The sequence below is a fragment of the Eschrichtius robustus genome, chromosome 8, assembly GCF_028021215.1.
Source record: "Eschrichtius robustus isolate mEscRob2 chromosome 8, mEscRob2.pri, whole genome shotgun sequence".
In the NCBI taxonomy this organism is placed as follows: Eukaryota; Metazoa; Chordata; class Mammalia; order Artiodactyla; family Eschrichtiidae; genus Eschrichtius; species Eschrichtius robustus.
This window is the reverse complement of record NC_090831.1, coordinates 111,637,733-111,656,014: the sequence shown is the minus strand read 5'-3', so window position 1 is coordinate 111,656,014 and position 18,282 is coordinate 111,637,733. Positions and strand designations below refer to the sequence as shown.

The following is an 18,282-nucleotide window of genomic DNA, read 5'->3' as shown; positions in this document are numbered from 1 at the left end:
TACCTGCCAATTAAGGCCGATTAATTTATTATCTAGCACCTCCTAATTCGGAATATTTTGAAGCTACAATATTAAAGTTAACTTTTCTTTTGTGGGTTTCTGCCTTATTCATCTAGAGAGTTTCGCTAAGTTACCATGTATGAAATGTGCTGCTTTGGTAGAGTCATACTTACCAAAGACTGAATGTCCTCTCTGTGTTCTGGATTAAGCTCATCAGGGATTTCTAACCTCAAGAGATTCTGGCTTTTGGAGGAAGGCTTGCTGAACCACACTCAGTGTGTACAGACACAGTTCACATCTAGGGTGGAGTGTGAAGTTAGCCCTAGGAGGCTACATACAGGCTGGACAAACCCTAATCTCCAGATGATGTTTTGCAGCAAGATTGCAAGCCACTTCTCTGGCGTGCACCTTTCTAAGAGCAAAGTGTGCTAAACTACAGCAGCAGTCTGTGTGTTCCTACACATTAAAGACCCGGCTTTGGTCAAATTTCCAAAGAGCACGATACTGGTCTTGAACAATAGACAAATGTATCCATATGCGCTCTTTTAAAATATGAAACAAAAACCCCTTCCCAGGCTACCTATTTACGGGAAGTCTGTTACTTTTGCTAAAACATTCGCGTTTCCACGCTCCACAGCAGTTGGCTGAGCCAGCTGCGCCGCGTGGGGCGTGGGCGAACCACCGGCTAGAAAAGAATCCGGTCCCGCTAGGACCTAGCAGGAGGAGCTTCCCCGCGGAGCCACCCCACCCCGGGCTAACCGAGGCGCTGCATCCTGATTGGCCGGCGGGCCAATCAGAAGCCGCCTTTGCGTAGCCGGGCGCCTATCGTACCCGCCCCTTCTGCGGGTCTCACCGGCTATATAAAGGACCGCGCTCGAGCTTGCGCTGCATGGTTCTCTGGTCAGAGTCAGCGGAGCTCAGCAGTCATGGCCAACCACCTCGTGCTCTACACCGGCGCAAAGATGCCCATCCTGGGGCTGGGCACCTGGAAGGTAGGTGCCCTGAGGAGCGCAGTCCGGGGCTCGCTTCAGGCTCGGCGCGGCCTGGGCCGGGGAGAGACCTACAGTGACCCTGAACGACCCCGCCGCCGACGCCCCGCCTGGGAGGAGCCACGCTCGGGCTGGCCGGGCCCCCGGCGGGATCGGGCCTGCAGCGCGGGAACCTGGACGCCGAGGCGGGCAGGGCGCTGGCCTGCGGTTTCGGCCCAGGGGCCTTGCGTGGGGGGCTTGAGAACGCCTCACGGGCGGCCGACCCCGTAACCCCTGGTGCTTGGGACCCGCGGGCCGCACTTTGAATCCGACCCCAACTGGAAAGTCACTAACGGGGCGCCGAACGAAGGGGGCTTCCCGTGTCCCCGCCGCTCTGGCCCCGAGGATGGAGGTCGGGGGCGGCGCCTGACAGATGGAGGGGAAAGAGCCTTGGGCTCCGGCGTCCCTCGCTCAGCCGCACCTCTTAACGCCCGCTCCTTTGTCTTTCTTCGAAATAGCTTGTCCTTAATCGTTTTCGGTTTTGCTCCCTCAGGAATAAGCGTCCCAAGGTAAGCTCGGAGACTGCAGGTGATTCAGTTAGGCGGCACGAGTTTGCCCAGGACCCGTCTATTTACATGTCCCCAGACGCGAGCCACTGAGTCCCCCGGAGCCGGGCGTGCCCCTCGGGGTGTAGTGTGCTGGGCGGAGAATCTGGGCCGGGAGGTTCCCGCCCGTGCAAAACTGCGAGCTGCCATCAGTAGTTAAACTGTCTTCGGAAATCTCGGTACCACTGAACTCTCTTCACAGAGTCCCCAAGAAGCGGTTAGAAGTCAAAAGGGTAGTCTGAGTATCTGAAAATTAGGGAGCGCAGAGGGGTGGTATTATGGGCGCCGAGGGAAAACCCAATAATTTTAAGCCGCTTATAAGTTAGCTTCAGGTATTGTATATTACATTGCACAGCTGTGACCTGGGTTTTCCTTGGAACTTTGAATATAGGATTGGGTATTGGTTATTTACACACAGACAAGGAAAAGAAAAGACTGCATGGATTGAGGGCGCTGTGAAATGGTTTGAAATAGAGCAGCGGATGGTGTTTAACTCAACCCGAAAACCTGCAGTTGAAAATTTGTAAATATAAGGGAGAATACAGGGTCGTAGAGTTGTCTCACACAGAAAGTGTTTCTTAGCCAAAGTGATCAGAGTATATGTGACTTGCGTTTTCTTCCAAAAGCCCAGTGGTGGCTCTAAGGGTGTAATTGAATTATGACCATTGTACCAAGTTAAATTGCATCTGTCGCAGGTTATTCTCTTGGAATGGATGTGAACAGACACTTTCTTGGCAATGGCAAATTACAGTTTTTACGATGGTGAACCACCCAGACATACACATGTAACTGGAACAAAAGTTCCACAAACCAATACTTAAACCTTACTGGGTGGGATGCCTTCCAATATTTTTATTCTAAGCTCGCGGTTTCAGAAATTATGGTCCTGACCTTAAGTTCGTCATTTCAGAATCACTAGGCTGGGGTAAATAAGGAGTAAAAGTTGATAAAAGCGGGTTTTAAATCATTTGCTTGAGCATTTAACACTCCCTCCACCAACCCCAAAGCTGTATAGTTAGTTAATAGCTCTATAAAATCTGTACATTTAGATCATTCATTCCAGCAGACTAAGTTCGTTGAGGGCAAGGGTAGCGTCTACCTTGGTCACAACTGTTTACAGCACTGCTCAAGGTGCCTGGTAAATTGTAGGTACCCTAAAGATATGTGTTCAATTAATACGAAGAAGTAAGATAACTAGATTTTGGGGGCGGCGATGAGATGTTGTACGGAATTGTGTGGAGGTGTGGTCGGGGAGGTGACAGTGAAATGGTATAAGTATGGGCTTGGAGTAGATTTCCCTTTTTTTTCAAGTAAAAAAGGTATATGAATAGTGTTTTAATACCTTTCCCCTGTGTGTGTGTATATATTCCTTCACAGATGCTGGACAAAAATGGGGTTACCTAAATACCGTTTGCTTATCTTTGTGAGAACTGGGGGAGGCTCTGGGAGTGGGTGCAGCACCTCGTTCCTATGGCTCTTCCATGTGACGGTGGCTGTGTCTGTATATCCTTCAGACTCCTGGCGGGGCTCTGGGAGTCTCCAATCACTGTTCCTTTGAAGGTCCTCACACTCTCCGTTCTCTCTTTGGAGGTGAAGGTTTCAGGCCGATGGGAGAGCATCTCTGCCGCAGAGCCCATGTGGCTTAGAGGCAGTTTCCCTTGGCAAGCTTGACTTCTCCAATGGACAGTAAATAAGCCACGAGCATTGTATTGCCAGGAAGCAACTAAAACAGAGGTTACTTCTGATGCTGACCAGTGTCCTATTGCTGATAAATGTTTGGCCCTAGCTGAAAAATTGATAGTAAATGGCCGTTGTAACTCACCCACATACTCGAAACCTAGAAATGGAGGTAGAGTTTCTCCATCTCTTTTCCATTATCTCTGTATCTGCCCACACCCAGGAGCCTTTGAGACATTTTTCCCTAATTTCTAGCGCCCCCCCCACCAGTAAAGTTCAGCATCACAGATAGACTGTACATCTGTCTGTGTCCAGTGGCTCTTTGGCGGGCCACAAACCATTGTATAAGCTAAGATTTTTTTTTGCCACCGATAAACCAATTTTTGCCTCTTTGAGGGTGATATCACTTCCTTTAAGAATAGGAGAAAATGCTGAGAAAGAATTCAAGGCAAGTTCATGATGGCCTGAGATCCCAGCCTGGGGGAGAGGGGAGAAGGCAGAGGTGCTGGCACCGGAGCTAAAACAGTAGCTTGTTTTTCTGTTCACCAGCCTCATCTCCCTGCAGGCCTACACCTGGAGCTCTTCAAGGTCAAAGATACTTAAATAAGTCCTGCCTGCCCAGGGCCATTCCTGGTCCATCCCTATCTCAACCAAGTGGAGACAGTGATGTCTTGGAATTCAGGACAGATTGATTCACATTGAGTGGGAGGAAGTTAATCTTGGTTTCATTAGTTGGTCTGTGTTTGTTGCCAAACCGAGTTATGAGCTTTGGTGTAAAAACCCTAGCCAGAATTGACTGTTTTCCTGTGATAAGGCAATGAAAAAGATTCTTCAGCAGAATGCTCTTTATCATTGGAAATTGTGGTTTACATTATTAAACTGTAAAATAAATTCGGACATAGCTGAACATGATAAGCCAAGTGAGGTTGGCTTCTCTGCACCAAACAATGAAAAGCGTCTCTGTTGACGTGAAAAATTGCACATTGTTGCCATTCTCCGGGTTCTGCCAGATGCTTATGTTGTTGGAGTCCTATGAGTGTGGCAGATTTTAAGCCTTGTTGATACAAAACTGCCAGATCCAGGTCTCCCAGTTGTGCAGAGTGGGAGCGTTGTGTGTAAGCACAGGGCAGGCGAGCAGGCCCAGCTCACTCAGGTTTACCCCAAGTTGATTGGGACTGTATTGTCAACTGGTTAAATTAGAGCAGGGGCTAAAACCCTTTTAGTCCCCAGAATATCTGCGTTCAATATCAGAATACCTTTTATTATTGAGGGGATGAGTTGGAAGCCAGAATGTTATTTGTGAATAGGAGTTAGGACAAATCAAGGCTGGGACTGTTGCCTAATCCCCATTTCTTTGTATGCTCTTCCAGCAGCTCAGGGGTTGGTAAACCGCAGGCCACAGCCTGTTTTTTTAAATAAAGTTTTATTAGAACACATCTCATTCCTTTACATATTGTTCATGAGTACTTTTGTGCTGCTCCAGCAGCAGAGTTGAGCGGTTATGACAGACCATTTGGCCCACAAGGCCTAAAATATTTTCTGTCTGGCCACTTTCAGAAAAAGTTTGGCAACTCCTCTTCCAGAAGATTCTAAGTAAATTAATTGGAACCTGGAATACATTTTGAGAAATTAGGTCACAGATGTCTGTTTAACATGCATCTAGTTAAAATGCTTTATATTTACAATGAAAAACAAAATTATATTGTGACATCACTAGTATTTAAACAAAACCAATAATAAGAAATAAGCTTAGTTTCTCTTAAATGCAGGTTGAGTTTCTCTGAAGAAAAGCTGGTTTAATCAGAAGAGGTTAAACAGTGTTTTTCAGTGACAGCTTTTCCGGAATATGTTAGTTTTCAAGGCCTTAGAGGTTGATGCCCTATTTCTTTATTAATCTAAGTTCACATCAAAAGTTATGGTTACCTGTTTCTTGCTCCAGGGTTACCATTGGCACACTGTTCTCATACTTCTTACCCAGGATGGTTTTTCTTCCCCAAAGTGAAGTTTCCTTTGTTCCCTACCCACCTCCTTCATTACAAAAGCGATACCTGCTAACTAGAGAAAATTTCAAAAAAAAAAAAACGCCAGAAAAGACACAGTCCTCTCCTCCCAGAAATCCCCGTGTTAAAACTGCAGAGGATTCAATCTCTGAGACACTTTGTTTTTACCAGTGACATTGTTTTATAACCTTTCTCCTTTGGATCTGCGGTGTTTTTGTTGTTGTGTTTTGTTTTTGACTTGCAGAGGGACTAGAGGGAGGGATATTAAAGTAACTAGCATGGGCTACAAGCAAAGTGGAAGATGATTAGGTTTTTAAAGGGTGCGAGAGAGAGAGAGAGAGAGAGAGAGAGAGAGAGAGACTGACTGACAGTAGTTTTCCGAGTTGGGACTATGAAAAGGAAATAGGCCCAGTTTGTGAAGCTGATGGGGGCCTCAGGGGCAGAGACTTGTCACCACTGTCACTTGGTGCCATCAGCCCAGAACATCAACAAGTTGCTGCCCAAGCTAGAGCTTTGGAGCTGTAAGGTCTGAGGGGGATGGGAATAGGTGCATGTGGCGAAGTCACAGGGCAGATTAGTGGCAGAAATGAATTTCAAACATGATTTTGTCTGTAGGATTTGTATTACTGTATTTGTATTATTATTATTTTTAAATAAATTTAAAGGATTTATATAATTTGGTTATTTATAACTTGGGTGTTTCCTCTACTGGTTTTCTGCAGATTTCCTATTAGATGTATGGAAACAGATCTTTACGATTTATTTTCTTTTCAAAGTCTCAGTCTGGACCCCTGCCTTCCGTGGGCAGTTTTCAATGCGGACATGGGATGGGGAGATGGTGTAATTGTATGTTAACATTCCCAAGTTTATTGAGTCATTTTTTACCGTATCTTAAAGTGATGAGGGAAGTTAGTTTAGTCTCTTTGTGGGAAGGGCTCTTGATTGAGATAGTATTGAACATAGTTTGTGGATTCTGGTGTATTTTCATCTCAGAGGATGATTTTCCAAGCCCAGGAGACTTGTCCTCTCCCTGACCAGTGTCTCACAGCCTCTTGGGGTCCACCGCAGAGTACACAGACCTCTCAGCGGAGACTGGCTCTCAGCCCCTCGCGCCAGGGTTTGAATCCTGACATCTTACTGCACCATCATGGCCAGTTTCGTAACCTCTCTGCACCTTAGTTCCCTTATCCACAGAGGTAACCATATCTACCAGGGTCGTGGTGAAGGTTCAATTCAATGATACGTTTAAAACTAGTGAAAATTGATCCATAACAAATGGCAGCTGTTGTTATTTTCCGTTTGAGCCATTGTGGGCTAAACACTGCACGGGGCAGTTTCCATTTTGTGACATATCTGCCCTGGCACAAGCCTCCTAGCAACCGGCATGCCTGTCCCAGAGCCGGGCCTGGCCCGCCCAGCCCAGGTGAGAGCCATTGGTTCCCAGCTGCCGGTGGCCGCAGGCAGCCTTAATCCCCACTGCTGCAAAGGCGTCTCTGAAAAGGGGAGGCCGGCATGTAGCACCCGTTCGCAAGTCTTTTTATGAATTGCCACCGCTTGTACAAATTTAATTTGTAAAATATGTGACAGTCCTCGCTTCTGCTTTGCTTTCCCCTTTGAAAGCAGTTTGGGCTTAGCTTCTCAGCACGTGCTTCTCTAGCTAATCAGCCCTCTGTCCAGGGAAGGGTCAGGGAGCTGTAGCTTCCTCGTGACCTCTTGAGGGTCATTTCTGTCCTTGGCTTCTCTATAAAAACATCACAAGAATGTGTTTTTAAGGTTTTTTGTCAATTGTTCAGCAGCCTTGATTATCCTACTCTGCACTCTTCTGGTTCCAAGGAACTGAATAACCAATTTAATCTTAACCAGGAAAAAAAATGTGTCCGGGTGGGGATTCATTGACTTACAAAATGATGTCAGGTGTACCAGATTCAAGGCTATAAAAGATGTGCCCAGGAGCCGTCTCTCACCAACCCTCATCTGTCCCTTGCCCCCACTTTCCTCTAGCAGCTCCTGGCTCACATGCTTCCAGCACCGGGACCCCAGCAGAAGGAAATCTTGTCTTGGTAGCATCAGCTGAAGTCCAAAGATTGATTCTCATGGGCCTGGCTGGGGTCATGTCTCTGGCCCTGCGCCAGTCGCTGTGGCAGATGCAGCGTGTGGCTGGGCTGGGCCTGGGAAAGGTTCCTGCCCCTCTGCCCAGGGTTGGGGGCTGTGAGGTGCTGGACTGGCACAGTACAGGCCCGCAGAGAAATCCAGTCAGGGCGCCGTCAAGCCTGAAGAGAGTTGACGCGCGCCGCCAGCCAGTTCCCCGGCTGGGTCTCCTTAGCTGTTCTCTTTCCTGGGAAGGGGTATGCTCTGCTCTCATCAGCAGCTGTGCCCAGGACGCCACAAGGAGGCCGTGGTACTTACTCCCTTCTGGTTATGCCGAGGTTTCCCTGCTCTGTTCCTTTAACCGAGAAGGGTAGGGGGAAGGCTGCAGGTGCAGCTTCTTGGGTCCTCCAGGGAACTAGGAGGTTGCCAGAGTGTCTGAAGATGTTTTCTGATCTCATACCTGAGGTCAGCATCGCCTCTCCACGCCCCCTACTCCCTCCGTGGTGGCCAGCGAGCTGGGCGAGGGTCCCCCACTCCTCTGCCCTCGCCTGTTCACAACAGCTGATGTCAAAACAGCAGATGTCTGCAGCTGCTCATGGCCCTGGGGAGTTTTCCTGGTCATTCTTTTCTACCCCAGCTCTCCAGAGGAATGCGCTCTATGCATGCAGCAGTCTGATGCGCATGCGTTTGCTTTCCACCCCTCTGGTCGGAGCAGGAGCTTCGAGGAGATGAGTGTCTGTGCGGCCAGTCTGGGTGCTGGGGGCGCTCCCCACGCCTGTCCTGCTCACTCACACGCGCAGATGGTCCGGGCAGGGCCGCCGTTCAGTCTTTTTGCCGCTCTGACCACAAACCATATGGTGGTCTTCCATGGCTCCCATTTCCCCCTCCTGTCAACTCATTTCTGCCCACTAATACCTCTGAGGGCCCACCTCCCACCTCCGCCTCTTAAAGCAGATTCTTACACAGTGAGATTGGAGCACAGGCCTTTGAATCTGCACCAGTAATGTTCCTGACTTTGATACACTTAAAACTGCTTGAAAACAAGTGATGGCCAGTACTAGAATCCATGTGTGGAAGGAGAAAATAAATCATAGGCATTCACTCACGGAACTCGGGAACCAAACGGGAATTGGAGTGAATATTTACAGCGCTTTTGAAATATTTTGAGCTGTTTGAAGGAAACGGTATCCCTTATTGTCTTGGGAACCTAATAGATTCAGAGAGTGGGGGATTTTTTATACTGTCAACGGGTTCTGAAGAAACAAGGAAGCGACAGGCTTTGGCCCATCTAGTTAAGGTGATCTGTGCTGCTAGTAAGTGGTTGTCAGATTTTCCTAAAATGAAGCAACATTGCATCTCACCTCGGGATGTTCAGACACTGGCCGTGGCCTGCCTTTGCTGGCCTTAAAAGAAACAGGAGCCCCTGAGGAGCCGTGGGTTCCTGCCACCCTTGCTTCTGGGTTGTGTGCAAACTGTGTGCTTTGTTTCATTTTTGGTTTTATCCCCGTGCCTTCCATTTCCTGTTTCTTTCAGTCCCCTCCGGGCAAAGTGACGGAGGCTGTGAAGGTAGCGATTGACCTTGGGTACCGTCACATTGACTGTGCCCACGTGTACCAGAACGAGAACGAGGTGGGGTTGGCCATCCAGGAGAAGCTCCAGGAGCAGGTGGTGAAACGTGAGGACCTCTTCATCGTCAGCAAGGTAGCCCGCTCTGCAGGGGAGCCTGAGGGAGGGCTCTTGTCCACATTCATCCAGGGGCAGCATTAGCTTCGGGGCCCCAACCACGCTCTGGGGCCTCCTGATACAGCTACGATTATCACCCGGCAGGCGGTTCTTCCAGGGGAAGTGTGTTGACTCAAGGCCACGAGGGCTCTAGGGCTTGCCTGTCTGTGGTCGCCTGTCTGTTGGATGGTCATTTTGCCCGGACCCATTGGTTGGAGCCCCTTGCTGGTGGGGCCAAAGCTGTGGGTTGGCGCCCCCTTTCCAGGGAGTTATCTTTGAGGACGGTACTTGGTTCCCATCTGCAGACTGATCTCCGCCGCTGGCCACTGTCTTTTACCCAGAGGCTGGTGGTGCCCAAAGGGCACCAGGTGGGAGGGTGAGGCTGGCTCCACGAAGACCAGCCTGTGGGAGAGTAGGCCAGAGGGCTCATGTTTAGAGCCTGGGGCTGGCTTGCTGACCTGTCCATTCTACTTGGTGCCTTCAGTTTGGTCCTTGTGAAAGGTTTCCTTATCTGATCATCCTCCCTTCCTTTGGAAAAGTTAGGATCCACGTGTGAAATGGAATCTCCCTCCCCACTGTTTATAGCGTCACAGTGAAGTGGGTGGGTTGTGGGGAGAGGAAAGCAAGTCCTCTGTCCCCGAGCTGTCTGGCTCCCGGCCAGGAAAGCGCTTCCGGCACGCAGGGTAAGACATGTTCTCTCGCTGGCTTCAGCTGTGGTGCACGTTCCATGAGAAGGACCTGGTGAAAGGCGCCTGCCAGAAGACGCTCAGCGACCTGAAGCTGGACTACCTGGACCTCTACCTTATTCACTGGCCCACTGGCTTCAAGGTAGGTACCCGGGGCTCAGGTGTAGCCTTTGGCATCACCCTCTCCTGTTAGCAGGTCGTGAGCAGGTGGACAGTCTGTGTGTGTCCTTGCTGCTCTGCTCAAGGTATGGTCCCTGGACCAGCCGCAATGGCGTCACCTGGGAGCTTGTTAGAACCCAGTCTCAGGCCCCGTCCAGGCGCTCTGAATCTGGACCTCAGGGGACTCACCTGCACGTTTCAGAGTTTGAAGAGTGCTGCTCTGTTATGTGGTGATCGTATAACTTGAAACTTTGTGACAGTGAACATGGCTCAGGTGACACTCCTGCCCATGGCCATAAGATGTCATCGGTGACCGCCCTTCCCCCTGCCTCAGGCACCTACACACATACCCATTCATACCCTGTACATGTTTGTGTGTGTCTCTACATTCCACACACGCCCCATCCTGCGGAAGCTTGATAAACCTCGGCAGCCTGCCTCTTCACAGAAACCTCTAGAGTTATTATGTCCTTTGCCTCCTCTCTAGCCACGGGGCTCAGTTTTCTGCTTTGTCAGCCAGCTGGAAAGCATGCAGGTTTTACCCTATAACTCTATTTTATTGCCCTGTGGTATATCGGGGCCTTACTTTCATCCTTTGTTTTTCACAGTAAGCTGGCAGGGCTCGGTGAGGTGGTGGTTTTGTAGGCTTGGATCCAGCCAGGACATGGGCCCTGTGAATCCTGGTCCTGAACCCTCCCTGCCCACCCACACACTGCCATCCACGGCAGGGTTCATCTCACTGACCGAGAATTGTCCATCTCTGGTCAGCACCAACCCATTCGATAGAAAAAGGGTCTGGGGGCTTCAGGAGTTGTCTGCCGTTTCTTTCTCACACTGACACAGATTTGCTCTCGATTATCCTCTAAAAACGTAGCCAGCCATTGTAGCTTCGAATAATTGTTTTAGAACTTTGCTTTCAAAGATGCAGCCCCCCCAGCAGTTCTATGCAGGTCTGTTATTGATTGTTTTTGATTGTTACCACAGCCTGGGAAGGACTTCTTCCCATTGGATGGGGATGGCAACGTGGTTCCCAGTGACAACGATTTTGTGGACACCTGGACGGTAAGGCAGCCCCTGGCTTGGCCTCCCCTTCCTTGCCGCCTCCCCAGTCTTCTTGCAAGGGGCCAGGTGTGAATCCTCTGCCATTTCTTTTGCTGTAATTGTTCTTCTCTTACTGTCTTTTGCTCTTCCTGTGTCATTAAAGCCGACCTGGCTTTTGTCTTGGTGCCTCCTGTCTCCCCAAAGATCTGATTTGCTATTACCGAATAGGGCAGGGCCTGTTAAGGTGGCGGGTGCGAGAGGTGCTTCTGCCCCTTGTCCTTTGGGGCACATGTCAGCAGCAAGCAGACCCTCTTTGGTCTCTAGGCCATGGAAGAGCTGGTGGACGAAGGGCTGGTGAAAGCTATTGGAGTCTCCAACTTCAACCGTCTCCAGGTGGAGAAGATCTTAAACAAACCTGGCTTAAAATATAAGCCGGCGGTTAACCAGGTAACATCCGGCAGGGAAGCTGGTGTGCGTGGGAGGCTGTTTTGTTACTGTGTGATCCTAGCAGTTAACTTTCTGTCGGTGTCACCTGGGGAGCAGCCGGGAGGCAGGTCCCTGGACGCTGGCAGAGTCCTGATTTATGGCTCAGAAAGAGAGTGACACATCTGGGAGTGAAACTTGCAGGAGAGAAAGGCTTTGAGCCTGCCTTGTGAAGACTCAGGGTCTTGAGATGAGCTGTGTGCAGACACTGAGATCCTCAGACCTGTCGAAGTTGATAAATGGCCAAAGCCAGAAAAACCCTCCGGGCCCATGGCAACAGTAACAAGATTATTATCGTTAATGTCAAGGACAGTTGCTGGGAAACAGACAGTTGTTACAGCTTATCTAGGAGTTGGGACATTGGTTACATATAACTTTATGTCTGGGGAGGGGAGGGCTTAGCATGGGGAGACTTCCCGTGTGTCCCATGGCCCGTGCCCACAGTGGCACCATCAACCCCCCTGTTTGCATCTGCAGGTCGAGTGCCACCCGTACCTCACTCAGGAGAAGTTAATCCAGTACTGCCAGTCCAAAGGCATTGTAGTGACTGCCTACAGTCCCCTTGGCTCTCCCGACAGGCCCTGGTGAGTTTCCATGGGACTGTGTTCTCTTGTCAGCTAGTGACGGTTAGAAATGGCTACAGAGAAGAATCCAGCATCAAGGAAGACGCTTCTGGGGCTGATGGGCAGACCTCCCCAGGAGCCTCCTGTTGGGTTCCTGGTTGGTGTTTCCAGTAGCAAGACGCCTACTCTTTTTCCAGCGGGTTGGGAGTTCGTAACTGAGCTCTGAATCAGAAGACAGGCGGGCTGCCCTCCAAGGTCGATGAGGGTTAGGGTTAGGGTTGCCGGCTGCCTGGAGTGGTGGCGATGATGGTTGCTCACGCAGACCGTGTTTCTGTCTCCAGGGCCAAGCCCGAGGACCCTTCCCTACTGGAGGATCCCAGGATCAAAGCGATTGCAGACAAGCACAATAAAACCACAGCCCAGGTACAGCCATTTCCAGGCGCTCATGACTGTTCCCAGAACTTCCTGCATTCGTGGTGGTGGTTCCCATTAGCCAAGGGGGAGAGTGACTGAGCCCTGTCAGGCGCTCCCTGGACGTGTGGCTCGGGTCCTGGAGTGTGTGGTGGAAAGGGACTTAGAAGGCTGCGTGTGGTCTGGGGATAACCGGACCTGCCCTTCTACCTCCGAGGGCTGGCACGAGGGTCAGCACTCACCACTGTTTGGGAACACCCATCTCTGTACTCATGGAAGGCCACTCGTGATCAGCTGAGCGCTCCCAAATGGTAGAGTGAGTTCCCAGACAGGGAGTAATGTACCCGGGAGATGCGGAAGCACGTGGCGGGGAGGCTGAGGGCAGGGCTCGGAGGTCAGATCCTGAGCGCCTCCCCTCCCCCTTGCTGGGCATGACCCCATCACCTCTGAGCCTCGGCTTCCTCGCTGTGAAGTTCTAGGGTTTCTTTCTCCAGGTGACGGGTGTGTAAGATTAGGTGAGATGAAAGTGTAGAGCTGCTGGTATACGGACGCACTCGGCCCCTCTGTTCACAGGTTCTGATCCGGTTCCCCATGCAGAGGAACTTGATCGTGATCCCCAAGTCTGTGACGCCTGAACGCATTGCTGAGAACTTCCAGGTAAGGTCCTGGCTGGTGGGCCCAGGGTCTCCTCGGTGGAGGAGGGGCCAGCTCTTCACAGGGCCTCTGGACTGTCGTGTGTGGGCCCCCCCTCCCCTCGTCTCCTCTTGGAGTGGCAGGGAGCCCGCCGTGGACCAGGGACAGTGGTTCCTCTGGGAGGCGGTGCTGCGCCCGGCAGGCCCTGGGCCTCGGGCCCCGCTCTGCACGCACACACCTGTGCTGAGGCTCCTCGGGGAACTCGTCATTGCCGAGAAATGTTGCTCTTGAGTGATGCTGCCTGGGTTTGCATCAGGGCCCCGTTAGTTACTGTGCCTCAGTTCCCCCATCTGTAAAATAGTACCTATTTCAAGAGTTGTCATGAAGATTAAAAAAGATGCACCGAAGGGCTTCACGCAATGCTTGGTACCTTCATAAGCACTCAGCAAACACTGCTGTGCTGATAAGTCCGTGGCCTGCAGAGACCTTACAGGGCACGAGTGAGGTGTTCTCTCCGAGCACCTGCCAGAGCAGAGCAGACCTCCTGGCACCTCCTGCCTGCCTGTCATACCAGTGTTGGGGGCTGGGCTGGGAGAAGAGCTCTCCAGGAGGGTCCCTGCGCCCGTGAGCCTCTGCTGTCACTGAGCAGAGCAGCTCCGCCAGGACCCCCTCTGTCTTCACGTGAGCCCTGGTTCCCAGCAGCTCTTGTTTCCATAGCAAGCAGCTGATTTTTGCCTGTTCCACTGGCCAGGCTGTGGCTGTAACACGTGCTGCTGGTCCCTGGGGCCTGGGGAGGGTGGAGGAGATAAATAAAGTGGTGAAATAGTGACCACGAGAAACACATACCCTGCTAGAGATGGATGTTTTGTTTCCTATTTTATTTTTTCAAGGTGTTAGAAGAGAAACATTATAAAATGACTAATCTCTAGTGCTAACATAATTATTTTGCATCTTACTGTGTAGTTGTTGCACATTTTTGCACAGTTGTGATCACAGAGTATGCAGCAGGCTTTCTTTCTGCACATTCCGCGATTATCCAAGCTGAGGGCCCCCCTCTGGTCCTGGGGTAGGCAGAGTTCTCCGCCTGATATGCCTTTCTCGTCTTCTCTGTCTGTCAAGACCTTATCTGGCTTCTTAGGCCCATCTCAAATAGCGTCTCCTTTGACCACATCCTTCAGCTTCCCAGCTGGAATTCCTTCCTGATTCCTCTGGATTCCCTGCGTGCTTTGTGGAGCATCTTTCCTGCAGTGTGCAGCTAATGATTCCCTGTAGCCAGCTGTTGAATTACCTCGTCCTTTGCTTCATTGTAAACTGAGGCAAAGACACTTCTTACCCATCACTGTGTTCCCCCTGCTGCTTATCACAGTGGAAGTGCTCGGCAGAGGTTTTGAAATGAATGGAAGAAATAAATGGAAGAAAAAGTATCATTTTGTCTGGAGGGTCTGGAAGGGAAGGTCTGTTTTCATTGTTCACGTAGTACCCAGACAAAACATGTGCGTCCTCTGAATGGTCATGTAAGAAACTTTCTCTGAGTTTAGTCTACCTTCCTGCCCCTCTGCACTCCAGGCAGCATCTCATCAGCGGTCCTGCCTGGAGCTGCTTGTATGCTTTCCTGTTCTGTGTTTGATAGCTATTTCCAGAGCTTATTGGAGGGTTGGTTTTTTTTGTTTTTTTTTTTTTCTTTTTCTTTTTAGGTCTTTGACTTTGAACTGAGCAGTGCGGATATGACCACCTTACTCAGCTACAACAGGAACTGGAGGGTCTGTGCCTTGGTGAGGTGAGTCCCGGGAGAGCCCCAGGAGGGTATCAGGTGCTGCAGATGAAAGAATAACTCCTGGAGGCCTTACTGTCCAAGTCCTGCTATTGCAGCGGCTCTGACTTGTGCATGTTACCTTGCCTGTTAACTTGCCTTCTCCGTGTACAGCAGGAAACATTTACACTGTGTCAGCTGAGCCGCACTCAGCCCCCGGGAAATGCAGGGAGCTCTGCCCTAGATGTCTTCTCCTCCCGCTCCCGTGCACTGTTGGCCTAACCTGCAGTAACCACATATATTGACTTTTAATTTTCAAATTTTAGTGGCACATCTGAAACCAGATGATCCCAGGTGGCTCGTGCCCCACCTTCCTGGAAAAATTTGCGTGTGACTCTTTATCTCTAATGACTAATGAAAGGGTTTTAGTCGGAAGACCATGGTGCTTGGGGCTCGTGTTCATCCCAGCTCTGACAGTGATTAAACCATGTGACTGAGAGAATCACTCGGCCCCTCCAGCTATATATGTGCTGGTTCCTTGTATTCCCTCTGACTTGTAGTTTGGAATCTGAGGGAGATGACAAGGAAGGTTGTTTTTTCTCTTTTCGTTTTTGCACCCCTGCATTAACTCCGTAAAGTTTAAAACTCATTTTCTGCTTTCAGGAAGAATCTCCCCACTTCACAGTGGAGACTGAGAACCACCTCTGTCGTGATTTTTATCGTCCGACTTCTCTGTTTCTTCTCTTCTTCTCAAGTAGTTACTCTTCTAAGCAAAATTAGAGCATCCCCTAAGGCCGACTCGGGTGCTAGCTCTCTCCTTCCAGCCTCTGCTCTCCCTCCAGTTCTGGGTTGGCACCGCTGGTGGCTTCCCACCACCCCGGCAGGTTTCCGCCAGGTTTGCATCTTGGCCGATAACTCTCTCCTGAGCGTCGGTCGAGCACATGCCTGTGAGTGTGTTGCTGCCACGCCGCGGCCTCAGATTCGGAATAGGCCACAAGCAGAGTTTACCGCTGGCCCTTTCTGCTGTCCCTGTTTGTGTTAATGGTGCTTACCCTTTAGACATTAAAATCATTTTTGATCTAGTGGGCAAGGGGGAGAGAAGAGAGAAGTGAATCAGTCGCCAAGTTACATCCGTTCTGCTTTGCGAATCACTGATCGTTCATTCAGTTTCCTTTTCCCTTCACGCTGCTGATGCAGCGTATTGAAGGGCAGACAAACCACAGGGGTTTTCTGTTCGGCCCCTTTATGTGTAGACTCCTTCTACTCTCTAGTGCTATTCTAGAAACAGCTGTCAGATTATCCTGTGGCCACTGATGTTTCATGGGTTCGGATTGGAGCGGGGAGGGAACGGCTGGCTGCAACATCCCCAGGTCACCTAGGAAGCTTTTTCTAACCATGTGTACACATACATCCGTACATACACATTGCCACAGTTTGGCATCTGTTGCTATACTGAGCCCCTGTGGCTAATGGCAGTGTTATATTTCTCAGGTTTGATAGGATGCCAAAAAAAAAAAAAAAAAAGCCATGGGGAGCTTTTGAATTGCCTAAATATTTGAGTAAGAGTTGTATGCCCCAAGCAGGGTTCACCCTGGGCCTTTCACACTCTGCCCAGCCAGACTTTCCAACACTATTGCCATTACATTCCCGACACAGGCCATTGGCCCTGCAGATGGGACCGTGAACCTTGGCCAACACGTACGCCTGCATCAGTCCACCCCCAGCTCGACGTGCAGCCTGTCCCCTCTCCCTGTGCTTCCTGTAGCAAATCCTCACCTACTCTCCTGGCCTCACTTCAGCTCCCACTGGTACCCAGGAGGTTTGGGAGGTGACAGTGGCTTCTTGTTCCATGTGTTCGGAGCACTTGCTGTGTCACGTGTCCAGACTGTTAAAATCTCTTATGTTATTATCACCCTCTTACTGTTTAAGGCAATAGGTGCTCTCTCTGGTCCTGCAACTAGACTGAGTTACCAGGCAGCAGGGATCGTGTCTTGCCGCCCTGCACACCTTAGGCACAGTGCTGGGCACACAGGGAGGGTGGTGTCCATCACACAGGTGCTGATGAATGAGAGCCCCTGGCAGAGGACTGGAAGGTGGGCCACGACCCCAAGGGCAGACCCAGGATCTGCAGTCTCAGAAGAGGCTCGTGCCCTCTGAGGCCTCTATTTCTGCCAGAATGAGACACCATTTCTGACCTTTTTTTTTTTTTTTTTTTTTTTAAGAGAAGTGTTTCTTTTTCCTTTTGCTTTTATTTATTTATTTTTTTATATTTATTTTTGGCTGTGTTGGGTCTTCGTCTCTGCGCGAGGGCTTTCTCTAGTTGCGGCGAGCGGGGGCCACTCTTCATCGCGGTGCGCGGGCCTCTCACTATCGCGGCCTCTCTTGTTGTGGAGCACAGGCTCCAGACGCGCAGGCTCAGTAGTTGTGGCTCACGGACCCAGTTGCTCCGCGGCATGTGGGATCTTCCCAGACCAGGGCTCGAACCCGTGTCCCCTGCATTGGCAGGCAGATTCTCAACTACTGCGCCACCAGGGAAGCCCCATTTCTGACTTTTTGAAGTTTGTTATGGTCAACATCTCTTCCTCGAAAAGCTAATGTGTTTCTGTTTTCTCCTGATAGCTGTGCCGCCCACAAGGATTATCCCTTTCACGAGGAGTTTTGAAGCTGTGGGCGCCTGCCCTTCCCCAGGTGACCTGCTTTTCCCCGCCTCACTTTTATTGTGTGTAGTATAGCTTGGCCTGTGTCCCTCAGCGGTGGGTCAGCGACTTACAGACGAACCAGCGAGGGCTCAGCCAGCTTGGTGTTGGGTCCGAAGAGCAGAATCAGTAGATTAGAAGTCTCTTCAGTTTTCTTTGCCCTTCTTCTTATCCATCTGGGGAAAGCACAACCCAAATACCCTTTTCTAAATTGAATTTACAAAATCAAAATAGTGCCTCTAACAATTGCATTTTGATTGCTTGGAACTGTAATCCTTTCAGCTAGACTTTTCTTTGCCTCAAATAAAATGTGCTCTCATGAGTGTGATGCTGTTTATTTTGTTTTGGTTTGTTGAAACGATGTACCGCCTTCCCTGCCCCTCACCCTTCCTCCTGTTGATACCCATACAGCAGGCCACTCAGCTCTGCAACAGGAGGGAGGACTTGGTGTCTTTACTTTTGGGTGGGGACCCCTCACCTCGGTACTTCACCCATTTAGCTTTAGGGGTCTGGGTCTCATCCTGGCTGCACATCAGAGACACCTGGGAGGTTTTGAATGCTGGCGTGTCTGGTCCTCATCCCTGGAAACTGATCTCATTTGTCCAGGTGTAGCCAGGACATCAAGAGTTTGCAGGATCCCTGGGTGACTCTAATGTGTAGCCAAGGCTGAGAGCCTCAGCTCTACGGCTGAGCCAGAACACAAGTCCATTTGTTATTTCACAAATTACTTGGTTGTTCCTCCTACCTGTGAAGGCCAAAGTCCTATGGTTACTAAGCAGCACCACTCACAAGAAACTGCT

At 50.4% G+C, this 18,282-nt stretch overlaps 1 protein-coding gene across 1 annotated transcript; it reads left to right on the top strand.

Annotated features, from left to right (window-relative positions):
- The first annotated feature begins 867 nt into the window (after positions 1-867).
- On the top strand, positions 868-17,810 carry AKR1B1 (aldo-keto reductase family 1 member B). The gene is made up of 10 exons (XM_068549479.1): positions 868-992; positions 8,872-9,039; positions 9,772-9,888; positions 10,890-10,967; positions 11,271-11,393; positions 11,907-12,013; positions 12,334-12,415; positions 12,977-13,060; positions 14,731-14,813; positions 17,406-17,810. Exons 1-10 carry the CDS (start codon positions 927-929, stop codon positions 17,446-17,448), a joined length of 951 nt encoding a protein of 316 aa, XP_068405580.1. The 5' UTR covers positions 868-926; the 3' UTR covers positions 17,449-17,810.
- Positions 17,811-18,282: the final 472 nt, after the last annotated feature.